The sequence below is a fragment of the Centropristis striata genome, chromosome 10, assembly GCF_030273125.1.
Source record: "Centropristis striata isolate RG_2023a ecotype Rhode Island chromosome 10, C.striata_1.0, whole genome shotgun sequence".
Taxonomy (NCBI): Eukaryota; Metazoa; Chordata; class Actinopteri; order Perciformes; family Serranidae; genus Centropristis; species Centropristis striata.
This window is the reverse complement of record NC_081526.1, coordinates 21,299,826-21,327,264: the sequence shown is the minus strand read 5'-3', so window position 1 is coordinate 21,327,264 and position 27,439 is coordinate 21,299,826. Positions and strand designations below refer to the sequence as shown.

The following is a 27,439-nucleotide window of genomic DNA, read 5'->3' as shown; positions in this document are numbered from 1 at the left end:
GAATGTGTTTCTCTGTGCTGCAGCCCGAGAACATCATTGTGGACCTCCACTCTCCGACCCCGGGCATTAAGCTCATTGACCTCGGCGACGCTGTGCAGCTGTCCGCCCATCGCCGCTACGTCCACCTCCTGCTCGGAAACCCAGAGTTCGCTGCACCCGAGCTTATCTGTGGGACGCCGGTGTCCATCGCGACAGACGTGTGGAGCGTGGGCGTGCTGGCTTACGTCATGCTCAGCGGCGTTTCCCCGTTTCTGGACGAATCTCCGGAAGAAACCTGCGTCAACATCTGCCGCCTGGACTTCTGCTTCCCGGACGACTACTTCCGCGACGTGAGTCAGGCGGCAAGGGATTTTGTGTCCTCGGTGCTGCAGCAGGATCCCAGGAAGAGGCCGAGCGCTACTTCCTGTCTGCAGCACCCGTGGGTGGGCCGCGGGGGTGCACATGGCGGGGAATACTCCAAGACGCCCCTGGACACGACGCGTTTAGCCACATTCATTGACCGAAGAAGACAGCTGCACGATGTCCGGCCCATCACTAATATCAAAGGGCTGGTGAGCAGCAGCATGGGCAATACACTGTGACGGAGACAAGCTCAGTTACCGCCACAATAACATGACAATATATTTTAAGCATTTAATTAACTTTAGTATTTATTAATGTATGAGTGAGAACGTGTTTTGGTGCCTGAGTCCTTCCTTTGGTGCGAGATTTAATCTTCTTCCCAGGCCACTCTGTCACCACTAGACCAAACTTATAAGCAGAAGTGCTAATGAAATATATGGCTTTACGATATTTAATAACCGACTAACACTTCAGCTGATCTGTATTCACCTGGTATCAACTTTACATATGAAGCGGGTCCCATTAACTGCCTAGAACAGCCCATAAAAACCCAAAGAAATTACCTCAAAGGTGATAAAATGAGCATTTAGAAAACACTGTGAGCAGGCGTCATAACAACATGTTAGATTATATTTGTAATGTTTATTTTTCCAGGGACAGATGATAGTATATTGAAGGCAGGTAATGTTAGGAGCTTATCTTGTCTCTTTCACTTTGTTCTGCAGATTTGTTGCTGCTCTGCTTACATGCTCTGCTAACAGAAAATGAACATATTCAAAATATTTTGTGAGTTTCTGACAGTGATATTTTTGCCTGACCTGTGATATCAGAGAGTTGGTCAGCAGCAGAAATGGTAATGCACTGTGACAAAACTGCTAACGATGGCTTTAATTTGAATTGGTATCATGAGAGACTCTCATGGAGGATTAAAGAGTCTTAATCTCTGACTGATTAAAGCTACAGAGGAAACATACAGAACACATTTTAATGCTGGTTTAGTTGCTGTTCTTATCCTGGGTCAGTGACTATGTTTACATGCACAAAATAAGGTAAATAAAAATCAATATCCACTAACATCCCTGTTTTCATGCAGCCACATTTTCCACAGGTAGTTAACTTACGCCCTCCCTCTTTCATGCCTTTGACCACATTCTTGCAAAACTCAGTGTTGCAATATTTGTGCATATCCAAAAACCAGTTGTTATCCAAGCCTTTTATAATGTTTAAAAGAAGCGTGTTTCTCCTTCCCACATAAAATATGAGGTTTTCTTTTGGGCATGCATCTCTCCAAAACCTTGAAAACTGTTGGCTAGTTGGTTTGTATACAACAAACATGGCAACACACAGAGATGACAGTAAACAAACAACAAGCTGTGTCGCGAATTGCAGTAAAAACCTAAACTGAGATGCATATTGTGAACTGTACACATGTCGGCAGGTTTGCATTTCAATCGGAAAAATCTGACATTCGGAATAAGACCTAATTGTGAAGATCCTGTTTACATGATCCATATCAAATTTAGGATATTGACATATTCTGAATAAGGTCATATACCTATGCATGTAAACATAGTCAATGTCTTGATAAAGAACAGTTTTACAGGATAATTAGATTTTGTGGACTGATCCTGGGACTGTCACTGCATATTAAAACATCTGCCTCACAGTAACAAAGGAAGCTGTTAAATTGTGATAAGAGATTTCAGCAGAGCTATGAGGAGTGGGTGGAACAGGCAGACATGTCTCTCAGTAGCGGGGATGTTCTGCTAAATGTGTTGCCGAGGAGAAGGAAAAAAGCTCCACACTAACTGAAAACATTTTAAGACCTTCTTGTCCAAATCACTGGTGCAAAAATCCTCTCCATGTAATCCATTAAAAGAAGAAAAAGCTGTCTAATAAACGATAGAAAGCCTGAGTATTTTAAAAGGATTTCCTGCACATTAACATCTGTAGCTGCGATTTAAATCCACCATCATGGAAGCTTCTTGGACTGGATGTAACGGCACTGAACCCTTGCTGTGATATACCTTTAATTTATTGAATGTTAATTTATTTCAGGACTGAGTTTGAGAGTGAAACCATCAGTCTGATGTTATGTGACTTAATCAAAGCGGACTGCAGTCACCAAACAGCTGCTGGACTGAGCAGCGGCCGAGTTTACGTTGTGAATAGTGTCGTAGTGAGCTGCTGGAGTTCACATCAAACCACTGACTGATCCAGACTGAACTGGACTACTATGAACTGGGTTTAAATGGGCAGTTGTAGCTGGTAGCATCACGACAAGGAAGGTGGGGGGGAAAACCCTCGTAGAGCAAGAAGAGGACAACTGGACCTAACACAGGAACACAAAAGGCATCATGGAGACTGAAAGCCTTTCTAGAGGACACATATAATTTGTTCGTATCACTGTTTACAAATTCTTTGTCGAAAAAATGCTTAGGTAGTTTACAAAAAAAGTAGAATAATCAGGGAAAACCTGCATGTAAATTCACCAGGGATGGTTTAGAAATCAGGTTAGAAGTGTGTGACATTTGGTGTTGAGGTGGGAACTGAACTCCACCCTGAAATGTTTGTACATTTGTCCACCAGCCACTGTGGCGAGTAACCACCCATCCGTAGTGTTTGGGTCCCATTTCATCTGTCTTGTAAAATAGTTCCTGTGGCTGGCTGCTGAATCGCTCCTGGATTTGGACAAAAAAAGAGTCCTGTCTTGTTTCTACTGATGAATGTAAAAAAAATTGTAGAATGTGTTCTGCCATCACAAGTGCTGTCCTCTGCTTTCACCAAATGCTTTCGCTTTCACAACGCTCCCCTCTGACCATTGTGCATCCCTAAAACCTTCCCCCGCCCCCGCAAGCATTTAGTGTATACGACAATAGTCAGCATTTATTTTCATGCAGCCGGGGATGCAGAATGGTGATAAAGTAAGCAAGCCTTTCAGCTTTTCTGTAGAAGCAACTTCTCACCTTAGTACGACAACATCCATCATTTTTTTAAAAAATCAATAGGGTGATCTATTAGTTGCAGCAGAGCAGAATAACAGTTGTATTTCATTTTGGTCTTTGGAGACTGGAGAGTGTTCAACATGAGATAACTGAGCTGACCTGAACCATTAAGCGACATAAGTTGCTAAGGCGCATCTTGGTCTCTTTTTATGTAATGAACAAGAGACGATAGCAAAACAAGAATGAATCTTCCTACAAAAACTGACATTTCATGCCATTTTTGCCAAAAAATTGTGACAAAACGGTAAGCTCCAAGACGAGCCAAATGGAAGATTTCCAAAGGCTAAGTAAGTAATTCACTATCACACTTTGTGGTTGAATTATACATTATTGAACAAGACAACAGTGAAATTTAACACAAATAGTTTATATGAAACACTTTGGACTTCCATAGATTGCAACCTCAGCCTCCTATCAGCTGGTAAATTTAGTTTCTCTTGAACAAAATGCAGCCAATGACCGTTACCATGGCAACCCTGCTGATGCAGAACTACAGGAAAAACTACAGTCATTAAACTCTCATGGCAGACAGTTTATGCTAACAAAAGTGCTTTTACTGCTGAATAAAACATGAACTTTTGCTAACACCTGATGGTCATCCTGAACTCCTTAAATAAGCAAATGCATGTTGTTCACAAAGACAAAAAAATAAAAAATTAGTCTGAGAGCCAAAAGCAAAACTCAAATGCAGTCTGAGGTCCCCGAACAGGCCACGGGTCTGTCTCTGCTGGTTTCTGTTATCTTTAAAAAAGCGTGGGCTGTTCATTTACTCTGTTTACATTCAGCTGAGAAATCTGTGCTGTGTTGTAGTATTTTATAGCACTCAGGGTCTTCATGAGGTGTAGTTTAATTTCTAAACACAACTCAGCAGAATATTGAATACTTCTGTATTTCTGTCTTTTTGTTTACGATTTCCTTTTCCTGTTAATTTTTGTTTTTAAATTCCCATCTGCCCATCAGGATTTAAACTAGCAATGGAAATATATAAACAGTATATTAAAAAAAAAAAAAACGTTAATGCAGTCGTAGTGTTCTAGTTTTGTCAATGCCGGTACAGCTTCACCCTCAGGTTTGCCTCAGAGGACTGGATTTAATTCTGTGAAGAACTGATCTGTTGCATTGAGTTTGGTCTGTCAGGGAGTAATGAAGACATTAAATCACTTATTTTGTGTTGAACCTAGAGCTGCAACAATTAGTACTCATCACTTAGTCAAACAGCAGAAAAATAATGGCCAGCAGTTTGACAACTGAAAAATTGAGGAATTTTTCCATGCAAAATTTCAGAAAAAAATCTGTTTTCAAACTGTCGTATATGGAGATTTCCTAGTTTTCTCTGTTTTATATCTTATTAAACTCTGAAGGCACCACCTTGAACAACTGGGTTGGACATTTTTCAGTATTTTTGAGGGTTTTTTTCGGGGGGGGGACCAAATGTTTAATCAATTCATGTTCTCCAGAAAGTAATGGGCAGCTAATTGAATCTGTCTTTAAGGCAAGAAAAGTTAAAACATCTTTTAGACAACATTAGAAGGGCTTACAATTTGCTTTTGGACTTTTTCTATTTTTCACATATTTTGTCATTATATTGAATTAAATTGAAATACACATTAAGTATAAGTATATGTATCTAAATCAAATAACCAGAAACAATTTGGCAGCTGTTAAAATACTACAATTAAACAATTAAAAGTCCAAATTTGGCATCAGATATTATTTACAATTCATATCATATCATAGTATGATATGCAGTATAATAAGCAGAATGGCCCCCAAATGCTGCACGTTATACTATTGGATTATAATAATCGATGCATTAATCTGCACATGATTTATGGTTAAGGTAATAAAGCAAGAGCTCATATTAATGACTTCATATTCTGCTGGGTAGCTTGTTTTTTTCTTATATCTATATATAATCTACAAAATAACTGTGTAGTTGAGTGGAACAACATTTGCCTTTAAGATGTAAAGCAGCAGAAAATGAAAACACTTAAAGACCCTCAGATCTCCACAGAATTAAAGTTCAGGCCAACCGTCCCGCTGTTGATTCAATCCCACAATGCATCTGTCCTGGCTCGGGGAGCCGCATAGCACCGTGGCGGCTGTACCCTGTTGAATGCTTGCCTGTGCTGTGTCCTGATAGTGTTCTTGCTTCGTCCATAGACAAACATTATGCTGATGGCTTGATGTTGCTGTGTGAAGCAGCGCTCATGTGTATAGGCTTCCTCTTCTTACTCCATCAACCTGCTGGTTTGTTACTCTTTACTAATAAACAACCTGCTTGTTTCTACTTTTCCTCTTCTTGTCTCTTTGTCCTCAACCTCTTTATTAAGTGTCCTCACTGAGTGGTGCAGAAACATTTTAAACCCTGGGTAAAAGTGCTAGTATCATAATTTTTTACTCTGTGAGGTTATTAATTGATTTATTCATTCATTCATAGTTAAGTCAGGATTCTGAGGTGAGTCCTTATAAAACTTAACAAATCAACCTCTGACTTCAGCCAAGAGCAGGTGACATGGAAACAGCTAAATCCACAATACATCTACACTTTTAAACATACATTAGCACAAAGTTAGGACATGCAAAAATTCCCTTTTACTGTCAGAGATCAGATTAACATTTTTTTTTTGCAATTAACAGATAATCTCACTGTTTTTCTTTTCATTAAATTATTAGTTGATTTACTTTTTGTTAGTTCTCCTTTGTGTTATTTATTAATATAACGTTTATAAAAAATATAAAGAAGCAATGCACTCTGAAGTACATGAAAAATTAAGAAGCATTGTAACTGAGTTTTTTTCTTTTTAAAGATAAGCTAAATACATTTGCATGACATTTTAAGGTGCAACGATGCTTGAAATTTAAGAAAGTTGTTTTAAGAGGCAGAGTGAACAGTTTAGTTGATTATAAGAAAGTCTTAACAAAAACGTGAGTGAGAATGCATTATTTCAGGAACTTCAGTGGTTAAAGAAACATTATGCAACTTTTTTTTTTTTACCATCAAATGACAGGGAATACAATTTTTTTTTATTTTACAAATTATTTCTTTAAATAATATATGATAATATACAGTTAATATCTATTTATAAAGGATAATTACTTACTTACATAAAACTTAATACTGTTAAAAATATATATTTTTGTGTGCTTGCAAAAGCACACTAACTATTATTCACCGGGCTTATGTCTTTTTATTATTCTTCCGTTTCTTCTGTGTCATTTTTCAGTCGACTACTCCTCCCAGAGTTTTGGCCGCACATACACAAAAAAGGGTATCAAATCGACCGGCTCACCCATGAGTGTGCTATGACTTTTCTAAGGGTTTTGACAAACGGTTTGCAAATTTTTGGGCAAAAATACGTCAAAAAATCCCCCCAATGTAACCCTATGGAGAGTCTAGAGTGGTGATGTCATCAAGCAGAGTGTAGAGGGAGAGGAAGATTTGTCAAAAAATAACTTTGAAAACTGCGCTCCAGGCCGCAAATTTCACTCTACAGAAATAATTTATACATAGAAACGTAGGAAAATTTGTCCTCTCACTCACACTCCTCTGGTAAAGCTGTCAGAGTTATAGTTTGGGCGTGGGACACACAAAAGTGCCACCAACACGCACCAACTGCCTCATTGGCTCCCATATTAAAAACGCAGGAAGATTTCTGAAAAAAGGAGCTCTAACTGTTTTTTTAGATCGCTCTAACAAAGCTATTTTTTCATGTTTCATAAAAAAAAACATATGTAGATGTTCAGGAAGAACTCAGGACACTCAAAGTGAAGTCGGATCAATGATAGGTATTATGGTTTTGCCAAAAATGCTTTCTGTTCGAGGCCAGAAATCCAGTTTGTCGACCTCTGGCTGCTCAGTGTGGCAGAACTGTCTCCACCGTCAGTTAATTTCAGTTGATTGCTCTGCTCTGATTGGTCGACTCCACCTGGCCACCTGGTTGCTTAACTACCAAAGTTAAGCAAAATATTATAATATTTTGAGCCGTGTTGAACAAAAATTGCAGCAAGTTTAAATGAGCGTGGAGCTGAACAACCAGTCATAATCGTATCATCATCATAATCATCAATCATAACACAGGCTGGAAAAATGGAAGAAGATAACTTCTTCTACGCTTCATTTGAAGATGAAGTGCATTTTGAATAGCCTTTTAGGCTATATTTATGCATAGTGCATTTATTTATTAATTAATATTACAGTTTTTGATTTTACATTTTACAAAGGAAATGTTGATTTTCACTTCTTTATTGTGTGGGGGGAAAAAATGTAATTGTGTTATTATCAGACCGCCATTACATTTTTCATCTCACACACCCCCTAGCGGCAGCTCGCGCACCCCCAGGGGTGCATGCACCACACATTGGGAATCCCTGCCCTAGACAATAACAGGTTGTCTTACATAGTTTTTGCTGCTTCTTCTAGGGAGGGTAGATAGATATCTTACCTTATTAGGTGAACGGCCATGCATTCATATATTTTTTTCTCATGATAACGAGATGATTTTCTGGAGATCTGTAGTCCAGACACGTAGCCAGCAAAGGGCGACTGCCACTGAGACCACGCAAACCTGCGACTGCTACTGACACCATGCGAACCAACGACTGCCACCGAGACCATGCAAACCGGCGACTCTGTCGCTGAGACCATGTGAACCAGTAACTCTGCCGCTGAGACCATGTGAACCGATGACTCTGTCGCTGAGACCATGTGAACCAGTAACTCTGCCGCTGGGACCATGTGAACCGATGACTCTGTCGCTGAGACCATGTGAACCAGTAACTCTGCCACTGAGGCCACGCAAACCGGCGACTGCCACTGAGACCATGCGAACCGGAGACTGCCACTGAGACCATGCGAACCGGCAACTGCCACTGAGACCACGCAAACCTGCGACTGCTACTGAGACCACGCGAACTGGCGACTGCCACAGAGACCATGCGAACCGGCGACTCTGTCGCTGAGAGACCATGTGAACCGGTGACTCTGCCGCTGAGACCATGCGAACCGGCGACTGCCACTGAGACCATGCAAACCGGCGACTGCCACTGAGAACATGCGAACCGGCGACTGCCACTGAGAGCATGCGAACCTGCGACTGCCACTGAGACCATGCGAACCTGCGACTGCTACTGAGACCATGTGAACCGGCGACTGCCACCGAGACCATGCGAACCGGTGACTCTGTCGCTGAGAGACCATGTGAACCGGTGACTCTGTCGCTGAGACCATGTGAACCAGTAACCTTGCCGCTGAGACCATGTGAACCAGTAACTCTGCCGCTGAGACCACGCGAACCGGCGACTGTCACTGAGACCACGCGAACCTGCGACTGCTACTGAGACCATGCGAACCGGCGACTGCCACTGAGACCACGCGAACCTGCGACTGCTACTGAGACCATGTGAACCGGCGACTGCCACCGAGACCATGCGAACCGGCGACTCTGTCGCTGAGAGACCATGTGAACCGGTGACTCTGTCGCTGAGACCATGTGAACCAGTAACTCTGCCGCTGAGACCATGTCAAACCAATGACTCTGTCGCTGAGACCATGTGAACCAGTAACTCTGCCGCTGGGACCATGTGAACCGGTGACTGCTACTGAGACCATGCAAACCGGCGACTGCCACTGAGACCACGCGAACCTGCGACTGCCACTGAGACCACGCGAACCGGCCACTGCCACCGAGACCATGGGAACCGGCAACTCTGTCGCTGAGAGACCATGTGAACCGGTGACTCTGTCGCTGAGACCATGTGAACCAGTAACTCTGCCACTGAGACCATGTGAACCAATGACTCTGTCGCTGAGACCATGTGAACCAGTAACTCTGCCTCTGAGACCATGCGAACCAGTAACTCTGCCACTGAGACCACGCAAACCGGTGACTGCCACTGAGACCACGCAAACCGGCAACTGCCACTGAGACCACGCGAACCGGCGACTGCCACTGAGACCACGCGAACCTGCGACTGCCACTGAGACCATGCGAACCGGCCACTGCCACCGAGACCATGGGAACCGGCAACTCTGTCGCTGAGAGACCATGTGAACCGGTGACTCTGTCGCTGAGAACATGTGAACCAGTAACTCTGCCGCAGAGACCATGTGAACCAGTAACTTTGTCGCTGAGACCATGTGAACCAGTAACTCTGACTCTGAGACCATGCGAACCAGTAACTCTGCCGCTGAGACCACGCAAACCGGCGACTGCCACTGAGACCACGCAAACCGGCAACTGCCACTTAGACCACGCGACAGCCACTGAGACCATGCGAACCTGCGACTGCTACCGAGACCATGCGAACCGGCGAATGCCACCGAGACCATGCGAACCGGCGACTGTGTCGCTGAGAGACCATGTGAATCAGAAACTCTGCCGCATGCGAACCTGCGACTGCTACTGAGACCATGCGAGATGAGGAAGACCACTTTTTAGTTTTAGACTTATCTTTTCTTTTCTTTGTTTTTACATAATTTCATATTAAAAATACTATATAGTATCAATTTCTTTAAATGAGATTATAATTTAAAGTAAAAAAATAAATATTTGACCTGAAATTAATATATTATTAATGTGGGCTTATTAAGGATGTTTAACCCATAATTTAAAGACTGTCAATAATTTTTTATTTTATCCAATGAGACTTGTAGTTTATTATTGCGTTGTGGTAATCTACATTTGAATGTCATTATAGTTATGTTTTAGAAGATAAAACTAATGTTAATTGCAAAATGAATGTCATTGAAAATAATGTTAATGTCATTGAAAGGCTTGAAAATCTACCATTGCTTTTTTTGTTTGTTTGATGTGCTTCTCTCTGGGTCAGGATTTGCAAAACTATCGTAAAATTTTGAAGCAACCAAGTAGATTGATACTTGTGTATACAGATGGCTTTCCCCTGAGACGCCGGTGTTGGTCTCTTGCATGCAATGTTTAGACTTACCCTCTCCGCCCCCTCCCCAGAAACAACAATTACAAATCTCACAAAAGTTTTGTTAATCTAAAAAGTTACCATCAAGATGTAACCTCTCCTTGGATGGAAGTGTGTGCAATGGTTGGTTTAAAAAAAAAAAGATGATGTTTAGTATGATTGATTTGCATTAAGTCATGTATTTAAATATACATTTCATGTTTGTGTTTGTTGAAATTGAATACATACAATGTTTTGTGTATCACTTTGTGCAGAGTTAACAATTGAAGACTTTTTTAAAAAGCCTATCTTTTCAACTGGTGAACGGGGGCAAGTGGGTCCAGAGGTCATCCAGCTGTTCTTGGACTGTAGGGGTGTCTGTATTTTCAGAACCTGATGACACACAATACCAAATTTATTCATACATTATAAATACTCAATTGTGAATTAACATTTTATTATTCAAAGGAAGTAGTTAAGACAGCAGATTGTATTGTCAGGCCATGTCTGTGTCCACTGTGATGGGGGGGAAAAAAACCATACCTTGTAGACTGGAGAAGGAGTTGTGGGTGCGTTATCCATCATCCAAAGCCGGCTGGTTGACGGAGGTCTTTGAGGTACCCCATGGTCGGAAGTGGTTGGGCTAAGTGGGGCAGGATCTGCAAGGTCGAGACTTGTCCAACGCACTTTCTGAGCGGCATCTTGGAAGCAGTGGTCTTCCTCGTCTCACTTGGTCCTGCAATATACAATAGCCTGTACAACAATAACTCACAAAATAACACAATTGTAACAATAATATGCAACTGTAAGTGATCTGAACTAAATTAATTTGCTAACTTAACTGTCCCTACACCAGCATAAAAAGCTAAACTATACAAACTAAATACTCTACTATAAACCTAACGTACTCCTAACCTAACCTAAATATAAATGTGCAAAAAATATGAAAAGTTAGCTTAGTCTGTCTTGAAGATGCTGGACACAGGAAACCTGGAAAAGACAGAAAATACAGTGAGTTCTATACTATATATTGAGGACCACATGCTGAAAAATCTGCATAATGTGTAATACAACAAACAACAACATGGTGATGGCTTCTCAGGTTTTAGCCTACAAAATAAATAAATACAACATGTTAATGAGACAGCAATACTTAATTAGATGAGAGTTTGACCAAGCATCAATTAATGAATGAACATTCTTGTTACCAATTTTGTTTACTCGTTACTAGTTTTTGTACTAATAATCTATTTTCCCCCCATTCTCTGATTTAAAAATAAATAAATACATGAATAATACTAATAATATTGATTATCCCAAATACACCGTTCCTTCAGATATATTTGTATATCACTATACATGGCATCACAGAACAGTGGTTGAAAGTTCTTTATGAATAATAATTTCAGTGTTTCTCAACATTACAAAAGCGTTTTTTTTAATTGCTTACCTGAAAAGGTGAAGACAAACAACTGAATGCTGAAGGTCAACGAAGAACTGGATACTCAAGTCTCTTAGGTGAAGTAGTGTTGATCTAGAACAGGATGACAACCGTGAGCATTGCAGCAATGTAACAATAATGTGTTAATAATGTTTTAATGTATCACTTATTCATAAAAATCAGTATGAAGCTGAATATAATCATTTGAATTAAATACACACATAGCACCTCTAGAAACACAGCAAAATTTTCAGCATATGTGCCCCTCTGCATCCTTTACAGATAATATAAATTTTAACTTTCTTCATACATTTTTACATGTTTTATACATTTTTATAGCACCCATGGTCCTCAGGGTCAAAAAGGACCTCATGACATTAGACTGGTTTTAGGAAATGTAGAAAAAAATATTACCAACTTTTTTTTTACCTTTTAAGGTAACTCATGACCAAAAAAAATTATATTTCATTTCCATTTTTTTTTCCATTATTATTGGTCAATTTTATTCAAATATACAAATATCAAAACATAAGTTTCACTAAAAGTTGACATGACCTACTCTGTGCATTCCAATCAAGAATGATTTTTTTCCACTATTAGGATTGAAAAAAGTATTCAGGGTTTTTTTTTTTTTACTTTTTTCTCTCTTGAAATGGGGCCTAATTTTGAATATTTGACAAAAATTGACCAATAATAAAGAAAAAAATATGAAAATGATATATCAATCAATCAATTTTTGGGGCATGAGTTGCCTTAAATGATAAAATGATTTTTTTTTTTAAAGTTGGTAATATTTTTTTCCTACATGTCCTAAAAATAGTCTTGTGTCATGGGATCCTTTTTGACCCCTGAGGACCATGGGTATATAGTCGACGGGAGGACCACACAAGGGTTAAAAAAAATAAATAATAATTTATGAAAGTAGTTTATGTTAATAACAGTCTTTGACAAACACTCACCAGTAAATAAATGGTCAAGCTGTATATTTGTGAGGTGAAAAACAGGATTAAAGCTTGCAAAGAAGATGAATATGAATGGATAGGTTGATAATTCTATTGACACCACAGCTCGGTAACACCATGGTAATAGTTAGGTAATAATCTGATAATAGTGGCAAATACTTTCAAAAGCTTTCAGTGTAATAGTACCCAAATGCACCCTATACTACATTTAAGCCATTAATGGCTATGTCTCTGGTATTACAAATACACCTTATTACATAATAACCTCTATTATCAAAATAGTACTGCAGTATTAATATCAGAAGAAAACAGGATTAAAGCCTACAACGAAAATGCTTCACAGCACCACTTGAGGACACACACACACACACAAACACACATACATGAATAAATCCAAAGAGCATCCTCCTCTCTCCGGACCACCGCTCCAGTCTCTGATCAGAAAGTCTTCCAATGTTCATCAAACAACCGTTGTTGTTCTTTAGATGATGCCGCCGCTACCAGCTGTCAGCAGTAAACTGAAAAGGCACAGACGTGGAGGGCTGGAAAATGACCAATCATAAGAGGCCTGGGGTCAGCCTTGGCCCCGCCCCCAATGTGTCAAAAGTCCTCACTCCGCGCGAGCAGAGCTCCATGGCGAGCGAGCATGGGGGAGAATCTGCTTAACTCAGTTGCTGAATATGTGCGCGAAGATCAGACAAGTGCGCGCAGCAGTTGAAATCTGCGCGTGTGACACGAAATAAATGCGCATGCAGATGTGTTATCGCTCGCACGACTTTTGACTCAAATATGACGCCATAAAGTAACAGCATTTTTTAACCTTTTTATTACCAGTGATGAAGCGTAGAGTTGTAGTCGTGAACGTCATGGAACAACCGTTGTTGTTCTTTAGATGAGGCCGCCGCTACCAGCTGTCAGCAGTAAACTGAAAAGGCACCCACGTGGAGGGCTGGAAAATGACCAATCATAAGAGGCCCGGGGCAGGGGCGTCTCTAGGATTTTGACACATCCGGGGCTCAGCCCAGAAGACTTAAGCAGATGCGCATGCAGAGCACGTGCTGAAAAAATTTTTAGGCATAGAGACATTCTCCACATAGGCTAAGGACACACAATTCACACCACACTTGCATTCAGAGACAAATGCTTGGTTAAGTACTGGGGTGCACAGCAAACCTGTCTTATCACAGGTGAAAAAGGTGAAAACGATGCAATCCCATAACCACAGATCATCAAATGAATGACCCATTATGAATTTAGTTTGCACCCATGTACTGACATTAGCTAGCTAGGTAACAACACACTAGCTGTATCCCAATGCCAACGATCCTTCCTTGGAAGAATCCTTCCTTCAGAGTCGGGTCCTCCGGAGGCGAGGCAAGAGTCCTTCCTTTCACTGGTGTAACGCACAAATGGGACAGCCTTCGGAGTGTGCAGCTGTGCGTCATTGCGTAATTGGACGTCCTGCTTAAATTCAGCGCCGCTCTCGGCCTTTTGGCTAAGATCAAGTGTAGTATCTGTTCTTATCAGTTTAATAAAAAATAAATAAATAAATTCAGCGCCGCAATTTCAAGATCAGTTCATGACATGGATGTGTCTTTGGCATCAGCACTCTGACACACATTTGTGAAAATGGAAGAAGATGCTTTAAGGTTGAATCTCCACGATTTAGTAAGTAAAAGCCACAAAGTGGATTCAACCTGAATATTTAGGTTAACTGATCCTGGCTGAATTTGGCCGCTGCTTAAAAGCAGCGGCGCATAATTCATCATGGAAATATGTTCTGTGATTTTTTATTTTACAGTACAGTACGCAGTTATTTATAAATAACAATAACGGATAATAGCGGACTTTCGGTCTCTGTAAACACAATAAAGAAATGTATAACTTTCTGAATGGCATAGTTGCACATAGTACATCATCATCTGACGCATATAAATTAATTAACAATAACTTTAGCGACTGAGACGGCATTCATTCACTTAACCGGCAATGTATCAAGATGACGTTTATTATCTTTAGCTTAATATTCTGGCATTTGTTTATGTATATGTTTTTGCTTGACTTTGAACACACGTTTTGTAAGTGATGTGACAACATTCAGGGTAAACTGAAAATACTTATTTAAATGCATATTGCGCCGCCGGCGTCGCTGTTTCTACGCTTGCCATTTTTAAATCTCCCGGTAGACTGGTGTGCGCAATGCTTTATGGGTAGTCGGAGCGCACGGAGGATACACACATGCATCCTTGGAATTTGGGCAAAAGAAGGACTCTGTCCTCTGGAGCATCCTCGACATTGGGACAGTCCTTCGGCGGATGTCGATGACGTAGTGTCTCTCAAATCCAGCCGTTTGAGCATCCTTCCTTGACATTGGGACACAGCCATTGTTTTTCCATTTTACACATTAGCAGCTACAGTAAAAGAAGCAGGCTGTGCAGGATCACTGTCTGCTAGCTAGCTGCTATCATGCATGAAAAAGAAAATAAACAAAATGGTTCGACGTTAAAGCCCAACATTAACATTAGCTACTTTCCCCTCTAGATTCATAGATTCATAGATCGTGTACCAAAAAATAATTAAGCTTGGGCTTCTTCTAGAGTCTAGAAGAAGCCCAAGCTTAATTATTTTTAGGTACACAATTCTCACACACTACAATTGCATTTACAGACGGATGCTAATAATAAAAGATTGTTTTTTTCCCATGTAATATCAACTAGCTGCTAGCTAGCTAACGTACTTCCCTCTAGTAGTTCCAGCTGCAACACTCTTTTCGAAATTATACATTTTTACATAATTTCTATTTTATTATTTTTTATCATTATATTATTTATTATATTTCCATTCCTATTACCTCTTTGATTGCTGACCACCTTTGGGGGGAAAAACATGGAAATCTTTTTTTGTGACATGATATCTTTGATTGACATGATTACACTGAACAGCTTGCTGTTGTCAAGCTGCCTGTTGTCAAGTGGGCCTGCTGCCTGACGCCGCTGTTTTGGGTGAATGACGTCACGTGCAAACTGGAGGTGTTAACCACTTGTGTGCCAAAGCCAAAGTAGTGGCTTTTTAAAAAATAAAATAATTAATTGTTACTCAAACCTGTCCAAAAACACTATTTTATCAAAGCATCAACATAAGATAACGATAAAGTTTAAGAAAAAAAAAATGTTGTTTTTTTTTTTTTTGAAAATTAATATTCGGGGCTAATTAAAAAACATCCGGGGCTGTAGCCCCGAATGTTTTAGCCTAGGGACGCCACTGGCCCGAGGTCAGCCTTGGCCCCGCCCCCGATGTGTCAAAAGTCCTCGCTCCGCGCGAGCAGAGCTCCACCGCGAGCGAGCACGGGGGAGAATCTGATTCACTCAGTTGCTGAATATGTGCGCGTAGATCAAACAAGTGCGCGCGGCAGTTGAAATCTGCCTGCGTGACACGAAATAAATGCGCGTGCAGATGTGTTATCGCTTGCGCGACTTTTGACTCAAATATGACCCCATATTTCTTGTTTCTAAATGGGTTTGCCGTGACACGGAGCAGAGACCTGCAGTCCAGCGGTGCATGCTGTCTCTCTGAAGCAGAGGATGGCGGTCGTTGGCTTGATTACTCTGCTCTGATTGGTCAACTCCACCTGGCCACCTGGTTGCTCCTCCAAGACAGACATTCTAACTTAACGGACATGGCGTTTTTTCAAAAAGCATGAGACCTTATAACTTGACCATACATTGTCCAATCTGCCTCAAACTTGTCATGCATGATGATGGTTCATCACTGACCAGTTCTATATAATAATATTTCATAAAGCCCCGCCCCTGTTGATTAGCCACGCCCCCTTCATTAACTAATGAACCGTTTGTCCTAGATACTTGTTTGAGGTGTCTGTGAACTCAGGACAGAGTCCCTGTTTAACTGCTGATTTAAGCCACGAGAATGACGGTCCAGAGGCAAGCACACAATCAAAATTTCTTTAGAAATTTTCTAGTTTATGGTTAATATCTTAATAAAAGTAATGTAACTTTATTTTATGCCAGATGCACATAATGTAGAAAAAGCATGAATAGCCCTGTTAAATAATGCACATGTACATTTCTGGAAAATAACTCTAAACACTAAAATCTCTTTTTTTTTACAGTGTATGTGTGTGTATGTGTGAGTGAGAGAGAGAGAGAGAGAGAGAGAGAGAGAGAGAGAGAGAAACTGAAGGGGCACCAAATCACAAATCTTCACACAAATCATATTGCTGCTTTAAAGCTATCAAGGGGAAACATGAGGCCGGTATGAGGAGGAAAGTTAAAGTTTTATATAATACATTCATATTATATTTGAGTTTTTCTATTGACACAGTCTCTCTCTTTCTTCTTTCTCTCTCTCTCTATCACACACACACACACACACACACACACACACACACACACAGCCCTGCTCACGGTTCAAAACAAAATGCTGACACTGCTACTTTAACCTGAAAGCTCCAAACACAACAAAAGTGTGTGTGTGTGTGTGTGTGTGTGTGTGTGTGTGTGTGTGTGCGTTTGCAGTCACTGACTGCTTTTAAAAGCCATGAAAGCAGTTTTAAGCTCGCAGGCACTAATACAGCTCCAGTTAATGAAATATTTGCTGCTAATCCCGTAAGTAGAATGTGTGTGGCTGCTAAAACAATACGTTTCATGAAACAGTAAAGCTGCAGCAGGAACCGATGGCAGACTTCACTGGAAGAGGTGGACAAAAAGGAGTCGTAAATGTTGAGGTAGGTTAATTCATGTTACTCTGAACCTGTTATGACCTGGATTGTTTACTTCTGTTTCAGTGTGAACAAGAACAAACAAACAAAAAGGAAGATATTTAAATATAGGCTACACATAATAAAAAGAGAGCGTGTTCTGACTCTGTCCGTGCAGATGCAGCCCTCCTCCTCCCCCTGCTCCTCCTCTGTGTGGCAGGGCTTCAGGAGGAAGCTGAGGCTGCTGCTGCCATATGTTTGGCCCAAAGGCGCTCCGGCGCTGCAGGGACTCGTGCTGCTGTGTGTCGGCCTGCTGGCTGCAGAGCGCCTGGTTAATGTGCTGGTGCCTGTTTACTCCAAAAACATTGGTAAGCAAAACTGCCCTACAAAGCAAAAAGGCAGTAACTGCATTTTTGGTAAAAAATAATCATTTTCATGATATTCAAGGCATCCTTTGTTATGTGACAAAACATCTTATCTCAAATGTGTGTCGTTTTGGAGAAAAATGGTATGGTTTGTACAGTAACTAAACGGCTGGATTACAGGATAACTTTAAAGTCATTTTTCTCAGTTCTGCACTCTGCGTAGTTACTGCCTTTTTGCTTTGTAGGGCAGAAATCTTGTAGCAAGTAAGTAAGAAGTGATTCAGAAACTGACTTTAACACACACCTGCTATGTTTTTCTTTCCAAACTGTAGATGGCAGTGTGCTCAAGTGTTTTGAAGGACATTCTACCAGGTTTCCTTACATCCTTGATTGGTTGTGTCCTTATATTCTGGGCGTGTGGTGTCTTCTCAGTGTGTTTGAACCAGTCTATGGTTTGAACCCTCTGGGGTGTCAGGTTATCAAAACAACAAAAGTTGGACCAGCAGTTGGAGAAAGTTTGCTTTAAATTCACAGTTGATTGCGTTTTAAATTATTACATTTTGACAGTAGGCCACTACTTAATATTATTGAATATAACTTGGAAAATCGTACAGATCAATGTCTGCAGCCTCCTGTGTCTTGATGCACACGTTTCAATCCATCACTACATGAAGCAAAATCTTCATCTAAGTATATTTGTCCAATTTCGAGTCAAAATATCTCATTATGCTTAACAACATTTTATTTCAAGAAATCTTAATAAGCACATTATTACTTGTTCCACCGGCAGATTTAGGTTTTTTGTTAATTACAAGCAAAACACACCTTATATTGTTATGTTTTGAAAAGGAAGTTTAAGTTCCAATTTTAAGTCTCTGAACCCCAACAAGCAGTTTCATAGTGTTTAATTCTCTTTTTATTCACTGTGGTCTTGTATTTCACTGCGCAATATAAAATATATATAAAATCTTTAAGTCCTGCAGCTTGATAGAATCAGCACAGTCATGGCTAGAAGTTGGAACAACTTAGAATGTCTTTCGTGCAGAGTCATTTTGACATAAACCATTAAATAAGGGAAAAAAAAAACATGAGTTGTTTTTCTATAATAAATAGTATTATTATAAAAATAAATATACAGTAAATATTTGTCACATGACCATTCATCTCAGCAGAATCAATCAAGGCCTCACTTCTCTTTTAGTGTCACTGAGGAGCAGAATTTAATGTTTTTAACAGGATTCCAAACACTTTGTTTTTGGACTTGTTTAAATGAGACATGCATAATGAAATGATTATGACAGAACTATCACAATCAACATAAACTTTTGTAACATATGATCCATATCAGGGCTGTTTGTAAAGTTAAAATTTTGACAATAATACCTGTTTTTACAGTTTCTTTCTACGATAAACGCTGTATTTTTGGCGAGTGTGAAAAGAAAACATATATTGTTGTTAGTAAATAGATCTGGTAGCGTAACTAAGAAATAGTTTGTGCCGCTGTAGTCATTTGCTATAAAACAGTTGAGCTGCTGTGGGATGAGATCTTATTGGTTTGAAGGAGGAGGCAGGGGGGTGTCATCACTTGCCAAAGTCTTTTGTACCCTATTTTGTACACAGGACTGCATCCACCACAAGGCAACAGCCCAGAAGTCTCCACTTCAGAGGAAACCTCCATTCAGTTTGTCTTCAGCTACTTTCCCCTTTAGAAAACTGGCCATTTGGCTTTTGGAGCAACATGAAAGTATCAGCCAGCGCTGCGAGAATGTAGCCGAGCACTGCTTTGTGTGATGAGGAAGGCGTGGAAGAGGTTTCAGAAGGGGTGGGGGGTGCTGTTCGTGTGTATGTGCATGTGTGTGTGTGTGTGCAGAGGGTTTTTCTGGGAGGTCACCCCTCCTGCCAGTCATGCTTAGCCGGCATTAGCGGCCTTTTTCGTGGAGTTAACACACCGGTACAACAGACGTTTTGTCTCCGGGTCCGACCCCGCCTCCCACCCTCCGACTCCAGGACCCGATGCCAAAGAGTTGAAAATACCCCCCACTGAAAACACACACTGGAAAGTTCAAGAACACAGAATACACACATTTCTGTATTCATTTCTCTCCATCTTTTTATCTAATTTTCTCCCATCTTTTCTCACCGTGTTTATCTCTCTGTCTGAGTCTTCGGTTTGCCTCCTCCTCCTCTTCCTCCTCCTCCTCCTCCTCCTTCTTCTTCTCCTCCTCTTCATCTCTGTCTGTTTTCTCATTTCATCCTGATTCCCAGCACTTGTACTAAATGGTAATGAATGTGAATGAGAATGTGTATGTGTGGCAGAAAGGGGAGTGTGTGAATGTGTTCATGTGTATGTCAGCGGTGAAAGATGCACTCAGATGATTTACTTTAGTAAAGTAGCAGTAAATTAAACAAACATTTTATTCAATTAAAAGGTAAAGTACTCGATATGCAGAATGCCCCATTTCAGAATAATGTATTTTCTGCATGAGCATCTTTGAGTATCTTTAAAAGCCCTATATAACTAATTTGGAACAGGAACTCACAGTGAACACTGAAGATTATTTTTTGGAAACCAGAATGTTGCAATTTACCCTCATCAAGTGAGAAGAAGGGTCATTTTTTCTCTCGCAGGTGTAAGGCAGTTTCATATTTTGGTCAAGACAAAAAAAGAAATGTTTTCTGTGTGTGCGCGTGTGTGTGTGTGTGTGTGTGTGTGCAGTGAACGAGCTCTCTGCAGGAGGCAGCTGGACTTCACTGATTGCCACCGTCTGCATCTTCACACTGCTCAAGTTCCTGCAGGGAGGAGGGGCAGGTGTGTGTTCAAATATAGAGGAATGTGTGTGTGTGTGTGTGTGTGTGTGTGTGTGAGTGAGTGTACAAAATCAAAGATGATAATGTCACAGATTATTATTATTATTATTATTATTATTCCTGTGTGATTCAGAGTGATTGTGTTTATGAAGCTCTTCTGCGTCTCTTTTCTTTCTCTTCTGTTGTTGCTTGTAGGTACATCAGGTTTCATCAGCAACCTTCGTCAGTTCATGTGGATCAAAGTTCAGCAGTTTACCAGCAGAGGGATTCAGGTAACACTCTGCAGACATGTGACCCAAGTCACAAGCAAGTCATGAGTCATTTTCTCTGGGGCAAGTCAAATCCCAAGTCACATCACAACAGAAAACATATATGGATCGCTTTTTATTTATGTAGCATTTAATGGCACAAAAATTGTTAAAATGCAAATCAACACTGAAATGTGATTTAACTTTGAGACTTAGTTTCAATGTGTCCGTGGGTTGCAGAATCCTAACATTACAATGCTAATGTTTTATTCTATCATTTGAGTTAACTGGTAACATCAGAAGTTATCAGGCTGCATAATAAGGTAATAAAATGCTCTGCAGTCCTGCATAAAGTGGGACAACTAGTCGCATTAGTTTTTATTGGATTCTGATCACTGAGAGATCAATATATGTCTCCATGTAGCAGGTGATGGATGTAATTTTACTTGTTGATAATATTTCACAATGATAATCTAAATAAGTAAAGTAACAAGTAACTAAATAAATTAAATAAGTAACATAAAATGCAATTATTTAAGTTCAAGCACATCATGTGAACAGTAAGTCTTCTCTGTTGTATTGGTTGTAATTTTAAACTTGCAAGTCTTCAGATAAGACATAAAAACTGAAGTTTAACTAGAAAAAGCATTTACACTGTACATGTTTTCAGTGAGTACTGGTTGTCATGGGTGTAATGAGTGTGTAAGGACACATAACTGTCCCCGACCCTCCACATTTCAGGCGTGTTTGTTTTCCCACCTGCATGGCCTGTCTCTGCGCTGGCACCTGGAGAGACGCACCGGAGACGTACTGCGCAGCGTGGACCGAGGCACTTCCTCCATCAACAACCTGCTGAGGTAGGACAGGAGGAGGCAGACAGGAGGAGACATTCAGCCTCACATGTTTAAAACAAAATGAGTGTTAACCTGTGACTGTTTTCTGTCTTCAGCTACATCCTGTTCAGCATCCTTCCCACCATCTGTGACATCATCATCGCCATCATCTACTTTGTCTCTTACTTCAGCGTCTGGTTTGGACTCATTGTTTTTACCTGCATGGTCCTCTACCTCAGTGAGTCAATCACGCACACACACACACACACACACACACACACACATGGCAGTGAGCTAGTATTTTCAATAAGATTTTGATTATTTCAACAAATGCAATGAAATTTCACATTCCTACACTTACTCTTGTACAGTTACCCCATTTTTATCTGCAGGGGAGGCTCTCAGTGTCTTGAACAAGCCCTGCCATAACCATTGGCATTATTGCTGTCACCATCTCCAACATGAATAATCTGTGCTCTTGTCTGCAGCGTGCACCATCTTGATCACAGAGTGGAGGACAAAATACAGGAGAGAGATGAACAATCAAGACAACCATGCCAAGTCCAGAGCTGTGGACTCATTGCTCAACTTTGAGACGGTAGATAACACAACACGTTTCCTGTTAATTTCCTCAGTTTATTAAAGATATTAGTCTGTCTGACCGATAGACTGTATATAAATAATGGATGTAATCACCGTGACATCCCCCATTGGTCTGTGGACCGCCTGTTTGAGGCGATGAGTTCGGCGTTAAGCTCGTCGCCATCTTGCTTTATGTGTGTCGCCTTCTTGTTTTCGGAAACTGGGAGCAGACCATATTTGGACCATGGAGGAGCGTGAGGGATCTGACGGCTATGACTACACGCCTCTCTACACCGGCAACCCGAAGTCGCTGCTAATTCATGTTATCATTAACTGGGATGTTAGTTTTGGGTAGCAAAAAAGCAAAAACAAAATGTACGTTACTTACCTGAAATAATGAACGCTGAACAAGACATTTTAATGAACAAAATGTAGTGAACATTAAGTGAAAATACAGTGTGAAAGGGTCAACGTTATGAGATGAAACCGGTAAACGTCCTTTTTAAAAAAACTTTATTGACACGTTGCCGTGGATATGCATTGTTCTGCTTCTCCTCTGATGACGACTCGCCTTGTTAGCCACCTGTCAATCAAAGGTAGCCATGCCCAAAATCATACGATTCTTTATCTTTTATTTTCTTCTAAATAGGACCATTATTTACACTATTAACATCAAATTGTGTTGAAGAAGATTTTTTACTAGCGATTGATGTCCTAAAAAAAATTTCTGAGGTAATAAATCAAGTGAGAAATTTTGTCATTTTGTATTGAAATGAATGGACCGAAATACTTCTGCAATTGCCATCAGCACCCCCTGCTGGAATTTTCAGTAGAATGCAGCTTAAGGCACTTCCTGGTTTCCCTCACTGCTCAGACCTGGAGGTTGCCGCTTGGTCTGATCACACCCAACATCACACCCAGGCGTGTCCAGGTCTGTTGTACTTGTGAAAACAGCTCTAGTGTTCATACATTTTTTTGTAAAAACACGGTACAAAGTCTGGCAGCAAAGACTTACTGTCAAATAACACTAAGTAACTGAACGATATTTTCCGGATAATTTATTTAATAATACAGATAATATGCAGTAAATATCTGTATTTAAAAAAAATATATATATTTTCATGACTTTAATATGACCCTAAAGTTTGGCAACTTTTGCGCCAGAATTTACAGTTTTTTCTTGATTTCTTTTTCCACTTTTTAACATTAATTTTAATATTTCACTGTATGGAAAATATAAAGTTACCTTAATTTTACATTCAGCAATATGATATGATGATTTACATTTTAATAATATAATTTACCTTTTTTTTTTTTTTTTTTTTACAGCACTTGCACTTGTTTTGGAAAAAACTATAAAAACCCTGTAAAATATTACGGTACATTTCTGGGGGGGGGGAAATGTCAAGTTCTAAAAAGTTCTAAGAAAAAATCAAAAATGTTTGTGGATGTTTCATGTTTCAGTCTCTCTCTCTGGATTTGATTAATTTTCACAGGTCAAATATTACTGTGCTGAGGATTATGAAGCCCGCTGCTTTGAGGAAGCTATTCTGAAATATCAGGTAAGTTAAATATAAGGAAGAATGAACATCTGGTACCAAAGACTGAAGAAGCTAACAGCAGATGGACAACTCATATCTGTTTCAAGTAGATGCAAAGTCCCTTGATAATCCTGGCATGGTTTAGAGGGGACATATGAGAAACTCATTTGTGATCTTGAATGCCCACCAACCCACAGGCTATACAATAAGAAAACCCAGTATTTTTTTAAGGGCTGCCTAGATCAGACAACATGGTCTTTATCAGGCTTTTCGGATTTCTCTCCCCTTCCTGTGTAGTTGTATCACCACCCACGGCTTGAGAGCTACCTTTACAAAGGTGTTTATTTTCTCCCTGCAGCAGGTAGCTGAAAGAGTCAAACAGAGGTATGAATACAGAGATATTAAGACTGACAGAATGAGAAAAATTAGCTTTTTAAAACATGTGAACATATTCTAGGAGACCCCCAAATGCATGATGATTTTTAAGTTAATACAGTACGTGTTGTGTTTCTGTAGCACTGTGAGTGGAAGAGCTCAGCCTCCCTGGCTCTGCTGAACCAGTCCCAGAACATCATCATCGGATCAGGACTGCTGGCTGGATCTCTGCTCTGTGCCTACCTGGTCTCAGAGGGACACTTCCAGGTATCACTGAAGAGTAAAGCAGCTAATCTTACATCAAAATCACACATCTTACCTAACATACAAGTTAGCATCAGGCTCCTCCAGTCTACTTTTATTTGAGTAAAATCTTGAATGTAAGACTTTTACTTGTGGTATTGCTACTTTGACTTAAACATACAACAGTACAAGGATGCTTATGAAACCATCTTAATTTAGTATTGATGCCTCTATATGACCTACATAATCAAACGAGACCTAGGCGAGATGATTGGCTATTTCTATATTTCTTCATACCTTTCCGGTTTCGTGGTTCCCATGAAAATACAAATGTTGGTCAGTCAGTTAAAAGGAAGCAGAAGGAGATTTTTCTGTACATGGGTTTTATTTTTTTACGTCATATTTTGTGGTTATGGCTCATACTGGGTTCTGGGTCAGCAAAGATAAGAAGAAAATACATTTCAGAAGAACCAAAAAAGCTAAAAGGGGCAGTCATCAGTCAGGATTTCAAAGGATGATTTGACCCTACAGTATGTTTTTATATTAGTAGCTACATTGGTCCTCATATTAGAGGTTTTAATCTTACGTAGCCACAATTAGATACATAACCACATTGTTAAGCATCCTGAAAAACAACTGTCAGAAAAATAGTATTAAAATAAAGCAGCATCTTTCTTTTACTCATCAGTATGACATCAGAAGTGAGATTATTACCTGATTAAATAAGGTTTTTATATTAGACGCAGATGAAGATGTAACAGAAGAAGAGTTTAAACTCTGTAAAAGTAAACTTTACTCACATGGACCTCAGTGACTCAGACATGCCGTCACCACGATGACTTATACATGACGTCTGTGACTCTGACCTCAATGATTTGACCTCAGTGACGCGACCTGAATCACTCAGCCAGAACAAGATGGACTCAACCTCAATAACTCAGGGAAACTTTCTCCAGAACAACTTTATAAGATGAGTGAGATACGTCATAGCTGTGTTTGCAGCTTTTGTGTTAACCCAACAAGCTGTTTCAAGCATTTTTTTGCTCTTTATACATTTTACTCACTGTGGCCTTGTTTTCTACTAAAATGTTGTTGTTTTCTAAACTGGAATACAATTGAATTTATTAAATATATATATATATATAGAGAGAGAGATTTTCAGTAAATATTTGTCACGTGACCGTTCATTTCAGCAGATTCAAATCATGGCTTCAGTGTCTTTAAGGAGCAGAATTTAATGTTTTTAACAGGATCTGGTTATTGGTTATCTGGCTACATTGTTGGTTACTCCAACAGGTTTTTGTTTTTTTGTGATGTTTTAAATGAGACATGTAGAATAAAGTGATTTTTACAGAAATATCACACTTTAAAGCTTTGTTTTGGTTACTTCTTTGAATAGAAACTTTCATAACCTATAAGTTGGAAAGTTCAAAATTCAACGATAATGCTTGTTTTTACAGTTTCTTTTTACATGAAACATTGTATTTTGGACAGTCTTTTAAAGAAAACACACGTTTCAGTTAAACTCTTGCTGAGGTTCATTGACACAGCTGACTTACAGTAATCTTTGATTATTTCAGCATCATAATGTTCAGTATCTCTATGCGTTAACTCTTGCCTCAGGTTGGAGACTACGTTCTGTTTGGCACCTACATCATCCAGCTGTACACTCCTCTCAACTGGTTTGGGACCTACTACAGGTGAGGGCAATCAATGATTTAACATTGCATTATTTTCCAAACTTTTTTTCCTTCTTTTTTTTGAGGCATTTACTTGTTAAAAACTACACTAGACAGAGAGACAAGAATTGAAACTACCAGATGATAGTCAATATTAAAGGTATTACTTTTTTCCCCTTTTTTTTAAACCTGTAAAAAAAAATGTTCATACTGCTCCAAATATAACTTCCTAGACTGCTTCTGCTGCTCTTTGTATTAGTGTATTCAGTTACCCATCAGCTAGAGCATGCTGGCAGCTTCTTCTTCTTCTGTTACTGTTATTAACACTGATACTGCATCTAAAGACACTGGTTGTGCTTTGTGTGTCTGCAGGCTGATTCAGAGTGCGTTTGTTGACATGGAGAACATGCTGGCACTGCTGACAGAGCAGAAAGAGGTGAGTCACAAAGCAGAATACATATTCTATATTATTATATTTTATTATATTATTTTATTAATTGTAGTTTCATTCATTTTGAACCAAGTCTTTTCTTGGTGATGAGTGCATGACTTTAAACTTTAAGAAGAAACCTTTTATGATATAATTACGAAGTGGATGCTTTTCAGTTGGGCAGGTTGCTGTTTTCATCCCAGGCAAGTTTATTATCCAAAATATTTTCTTCCCCTTGTCAACGAATACATAATCTGTGGAGAAAGCATGTCAGCACTGAGGTAAAACGAGGCCCCAGTCTTCCTCTTTTTGTCCTGAATGGAAGCTTTTATATATCTCTGGCTTAATATCTATTGTTAAAGGAAGCTGCTTACCCTGATGTACACCAATGATGGTGACATGAACCATAAAACCAGAACAGCAAGTGAAATCAATCTAAAGCAAATAATTTGTTTGAAATATCTTTATTGTGAAGCATCATTCACAGAAGCATCTGAACGGGGTGATGTTTCTTTTCTTTTTTTTCTTAATAAACATATAATATCAAAACATACTTCAAGGTAAATAAGATATCAAAAAGACAAAACATAACAAAAATCATGTGATTAGGCAAATAAAATTACAGAAGGGCCATAAATAAATGCATACAAATTATAACAAAGTCAGACACCAGAATTGAGGGGAAAAAAGTAAATAAAAAAATAATAAAAATAAATCAATAAAAACATAAAAAAGCATATACTTTTGCTTCTATACTCATAAAATACAAATCCCACCTCCCATTCTAGAGAACACAATTTAACATAGCATTTTTATTGTTACAAGCGTTCACAATATCAATAATATGGAAGAAGTATTTATGTGACAACAGAGGAGCCTGAACTTTTGCTTCCACTGCTGAAGCAGATTATTTCACAGATTTTCTAGACTTTTTTTGTTTTATTTATTATTTT

The 27,439-nt window shown here is 39.6% G+C and overlaps 2 protein-coding genes, 1 long non-coding RNA gene and 1 other non-coding gene across 5 annotated transcripts in view; 3 read left to right on the top strand and 1 right to left on the bottom strand.

Moving 5' to 3' along the window:
- Window positions 1-2,986, top strand: part of kalrna (kalirin RhoGEF kinase a) — a 170,349-nt gene extending 167,363 nt beyond the window's left edge. Inside the window, exon 68 of the mRNA XM_059343329.1 lies at window positions 24-2,986. Coding sequence (XP_059199312.1) covers window positions 24-581 — 558 coding nt within the window. The 3' untranslated portion in view covers window positions 582-2,986. The remainder of the gene's footprint in view (window positions 1-23) is intronic.
- Window positions 2,987-10,269: 7,283 nt separating this feature from the next.
- Window positions 10,270-13,526, bottom strand: LOC131979389 (uncharacterized). Of its 2 annotated transcripts, none has more exons than XR_009395047.1 (4): window positions 13,049-13,526; window positions 11,713-11,796; window positions 10,806-11,252; window positions 10,270-10,655 (listed from the first exon to the last, which is right to left on the bottom strand). It is a non-coding gene; the product is annotated as an uncharacterized LOC131979389 (long non-coding RNA). The 2 variants fall into 2 exon arrangements; XR_009395048.1 differs by having other exon boundaries at window positions 10,270-10,640.
- A 612-nt stretch (window positions 13,527-14,138) lies between these two features.
- LOC131979699 (U2 spliceosomal RNA) lies at window positions 14,139-14,325 on the top strand. The gene has a single exon (XR_009395132.1). It is a non-coding gene; the product is annotated as a U2 spliceosomal RNA (small nuclear RNA).
- A 3,033-nt stretch (window positions 14,326-17,358) lies between these two features.
- The window catches only part of abcb6b (ATP-binding cassette, sub-family B (MDR/TAP), member 6b), a 73,197-nt gene continuing 63,116 nt past the window's right edge, over window positions 17,359-27,439 (top strand). Inside the window, exons 1-11 of the mRNA XM_059343271.1 lie at window positions 17,359-17,409; window positions 17,561-17,750; window positions 20,464-20,556; window positions 20,751-20,827; window positions 21,545-21,660; window positions 21,753-21,874; window positions 22,125-22,234; window positions 23,715-23,780; window positions 24,276-24,401; window positions 26,001-26,077; window positions 26,429-26,492. Of these exons, the coding sequence (XP_059199254.1) occupies window positions 17,359-17,409; window positions 17,561-17,750; window positions 20,464-20,556; window positions 20,751-20,827; window positions 21,545-21,660; window positions 21,753-21,874; window positions 22,125-22,234; window positions 23,715-23,780; window positions 24,276-24,401; window positions 26,001-26,077; window positions 26,429-26,492 (1,092 nt within the window). The remainder of the gene's footprint in view (window positions 17,410-17,560; window positions 17,751-20,463; window positions 20,557-20,750; window positions 20,828-21,544; window positions 21,661-21,752; window positions 21,875-22,124; window positions 22,235-23,714; window positions 23,781-24,275; window positions 24,402-26,000; window positions 26,078-26,428; window positions 26,493-27,439) is intronic.